Source organism: Loa loa (assembly GCF_000183805.2).
Source record: "Loa loa unplaced genomic scaffold supercont3.136, whole genome shotgun sequence".
Lineage (NCBI taxonomy): Eukaryota > Metazoa > Nematoda > Chromadorea > Rhabditida > Onchocercidae > Loa > Loa loa.
The window spans coordinates 143,382-147,202 of record NW_018108316.1 but is presented as its reverse complement, the minus strand read 5'-3'; the positions used below and the strand labels follow the sequence as shown (position 1 = coordinate 147,202).

Sequence of the window (3,821 nt, the reverse complement as noted above, 5' to 3'; positions counted from 1 at the left end):
TTTAATATATATGCTATGAAATATTTATGTCATTTAGTATTCTTGCTATTGATATTATTGAAATTTGTATTTTGAAATTTCGATCCCATTTAATTTAAAACTCAAATAATTGAAATTAAATTATTTAATACTTAATAGCAATATTGTTAATTGAAATAAAATTGAAGGAAGTGGATGGCAAGAAAATTACTTCTTGTGGATAATGGTGGTAAGAAAAAATGGACCCTATTTGCTTTCACATTCTTACTTATTTTAGTCGCTTCCATTGCTATACCAGTTATATTGCTAATAATTGAAAGCCATCATCATCAATTAAATAAAAATAAACCTGGTTAAAATTTCAATCTTTTCTTTTTTTTATTTCCATGTTTATAACATAAATCAATAAATATAGTGATAATATCAGTGTAATAATTATCAGCGGAAAATTATCATTAATATCTATCAATACCTTCTTGCATAAATCTTTGATATGATAATTTCGAAATATTATGAAATAATATTTGGCAAAGAGTAAACTAGTATGATAAGAATGGTGTCATTTTATCTGTCAATGTAATTTTTAGAGGTGACAACAAGCGTAATGGCAATTACAAAGAAAATATCAACTGAAATTATCGTTTTAACAATAAATATAGCTAAAGGTAAAAAGCAAAAAGAGAATGAAACTATGTTATACAGAGTAAGTGATTAATTTCAATTGTCATTTTAAATTTTTCGTTTTCTTTTTTTTTTGATTTCCAATTATTATTTTATGGAGATAATTCAAATGATTGTAAAATTATTTGAAATTGAATTGGAATTGAAATTAAATGGATTTTTGTTTTTAGGATAAAATATTGGATATTGTTGCAAAATTAGTAGAAAAGAATGATAATCCATGTGCAGTATATGTTATCGAAGGATTCAATGATAATGCAATTTTCAGTAAATTGTTAACAGAGGCAGAAGTTATTTGCGAATTAGAAAAGATTTTTAATGATGAAAAAATTGGTAGCAAAATTAACATTACAAAGTAATTATACCTTTTTTTTGTTAAATAAATCCTGAAATAGAAAAAAAGGGCAGTTTTTTGAATTTCAAAAATTTCAACCTTTTATTTAAATCGAAAGATATTTTATTACTTATTAAAACATATTGTTATTATAATACTTATCAAAGGATATCATTTTTTTTTTTTAGCGCAATTGAATCATTTCGTAAAATTCCATGGTCATCGCAAATTCCAAACATAATTTTTATTCCAGATATGGCCATGTACAGGTGTAATTATCATTTATCCTTTATAAAAAAAATAAAAAAAGAAAGAAATGAAATTATTTCTTCCTAATAAACTTAATCATATTTACTTATCATTTCTTATCAACCATATCTATTACTTGATTAGATAACCTTCAGTGTACATCTCTGCAATAAACAAATGATTTTTTGAAATTTTTTTGTTGCATCAGAAATTTCTGAAATCAAAAATTGTTATTATTAATTGGTGAAATCTCAAATTTGATTGAATTAAATTTCAGAAACCGGAAATTATACAAGAATGATATAAGATCAGTGAAAAATTTACTGAAACAAATGGTAATGGAGAATCCACGTAGTGCACCTCGTATTGTTATCGGTAATCCTGAACATTTCCAGAATATTAGTGATATCGTAAGCGTGTATTCCACAAATATGAATGTTGATAAATTAACTAAGGCTATTCTATTGGGTAAGTTGTACAACAAGTTACATTGTAAATGTTTATTAGAATTTTTATCAATATGATTATCAGGATATTTCCGTAGACTTTAAGTTTACTGATAACAATATGCCGTTTACTGATTAATTACATACTTTACTGATTAACTATAATTTATTGATTGAATAATATTAACTTATAAGATTCCTAGAAAAAATTTCAAAAAAGAAAAAAGTCTAAAAAAGCTTGTAATTAACTGATCTTTCTTTTCATGAATACTTTTCAAACTTCAAAATTTCATACAAATTTTTAAAACTTTTACATCCAAAATATATCAAAAATGAATATTTTGCATAATTTTCTCTTCCATTATTACTTTTTCAGCATTACAAACTAAAGAATTTACGACATCAGAAGATTTGTTCATTTCAACTAACGGATATGCAATAACACCATCCGATACATTAGAAACTCCTTCTACAGTATCCTGGATTACAACTACCACTTACGATGAGATAGAAGTGGAAAATATTGGATCAACTACAACTTCATACGATCCCTCAATGATAGTAACTAAACCTGTAGGATGTGAATCATCCAGAATACTTGTAAATTTTCCAACAGCAGAATCTGAAGCAGTTAATTCTACGCCAGCGATAATTGCTATGGATAATCAATTATCGGATACAATTTCAAGATCAGAAAGTGCAAAAAGATCATTAATTTCGCCAACTTTAACTACAACATTATCATATCAATTATCAGCAAAAACTGATGATTCTATAATGGATCAGGAGACTACCTTACCTTTCACTTTTATTCTACCACCTTATTCAACATTAACAGATGAAACCGTATCATTATTAACTTTATCTGATAAAAATCCTCAAAATCTATTCCAACAATCAATGTCACATATTTCAATAGCAGAAAAAACTGTAACTGATTATTCCACATATTCTACAGAAATGTCACAATCTCAATCATTGCAATCGTTAGTATTATCAACAACAACTGATGAATCTGATGTTGATAATGGTTTAATGACATTAATTAGCCATCCATTAACCGTTAACCTTGCTTCTCCTACTACTGAATATCCTCCAATAATTGCCGAATATCCAGATATATTGAGCATAAAAAATAAGGGATTAAAAGAGATGTCGATAGAATCAACGACGATTACTAACAATCCTAAAACAACCTTCTTATCATCATCATCATCACCATCACTATCATCATCATCATCATCATCATCAACATCAATACAATCTGATGATATGTTTTCTCAAAAGTTCATACACATCAATTCAACTTCTTTTTCACTACCATTTATCATCAGCAATTCATCATCAATGATGAAAGAAATGAACGAAATATTCGTCACGGGAACTAATTTATCAGATGATGATGAGGAACGATTATCATCACTATCAAATGCAGTTATTTCAGCACAACAAAAATTCCCCTTCCTATTCATTACTAGCAAACCAGAAAGTGAGAAATCGATTACGAAAGTGACAATTGAACCGGAATATTTGTCAACTAATGTTACGAATATTTCACCAAGATTGTATCAGCTAGAAAATGATACAGAATTACAGTTAACTTCACAACAAACAAACAATGAATCATCATTTATATCATCGAAAAAAATTGATATTAAACTTTCTGATTCACATTCTGAACTTTTTAATCGATCAATTAATATAACGAATGAAGAAAATTCTACAGAACTTCTTTCTCATCAATCAATTTCACGTGAATCATATTACGCTTATCCACGTAATTCACATTCAGTGTCACATCATTTTTTACCCAAAGATTCAGAATTTACACCATCAATTGCTATATTTAGTGATAATAATTCTCCAATGATAACATTAATGACAACAAAAGCAAACTTTTCTAATGATATCGAGAGAAATAAATGATCTAAAATAATGGATGATATGAAAAATGAACTAAATCAAACATGATATCTTAACTGATATCATCTTTTGTATTAGATGATATCAGTTAAGAAGTATTGATGAAATCAGGATAATAAACTTATGAATGAGTAATATCAAGTTACTACATTAGATATCAGAACATGTTGTATTATTTAGCCTATCATTATAATAAGAATTCTCTCCCC

The 3,821-nt window shown here is 26.8% G+C and overlaps 1 protein-coding gene across 1 annotated transcript; it reads left to right on the top strand.

Annotated features, from left to right (window-relative positions):
- Nucleotides 1-583: 583 nt before the first annotated feature.
- Nucleotides 584-3,615, top strand: LOAG_12377 (hypothetical protein; the record flags this gene model as incomplete). Its single annotated transcript, XM_003147890.1, has 5 exons — nt 584-682; nt 831-1,015; nt 1,183-1,263; nt 1,521-1,711; nt 2,066-3,615. 5 exons carry the CDS (start codon nt 584-586, stop codon nt 3,613-3,615), a joined length of 2,106 nt encoding a protein of 701 aa, XP_003147938.1.
- Nucleotides 3,616-3,821: the final 206 nt, after the last annotated feature.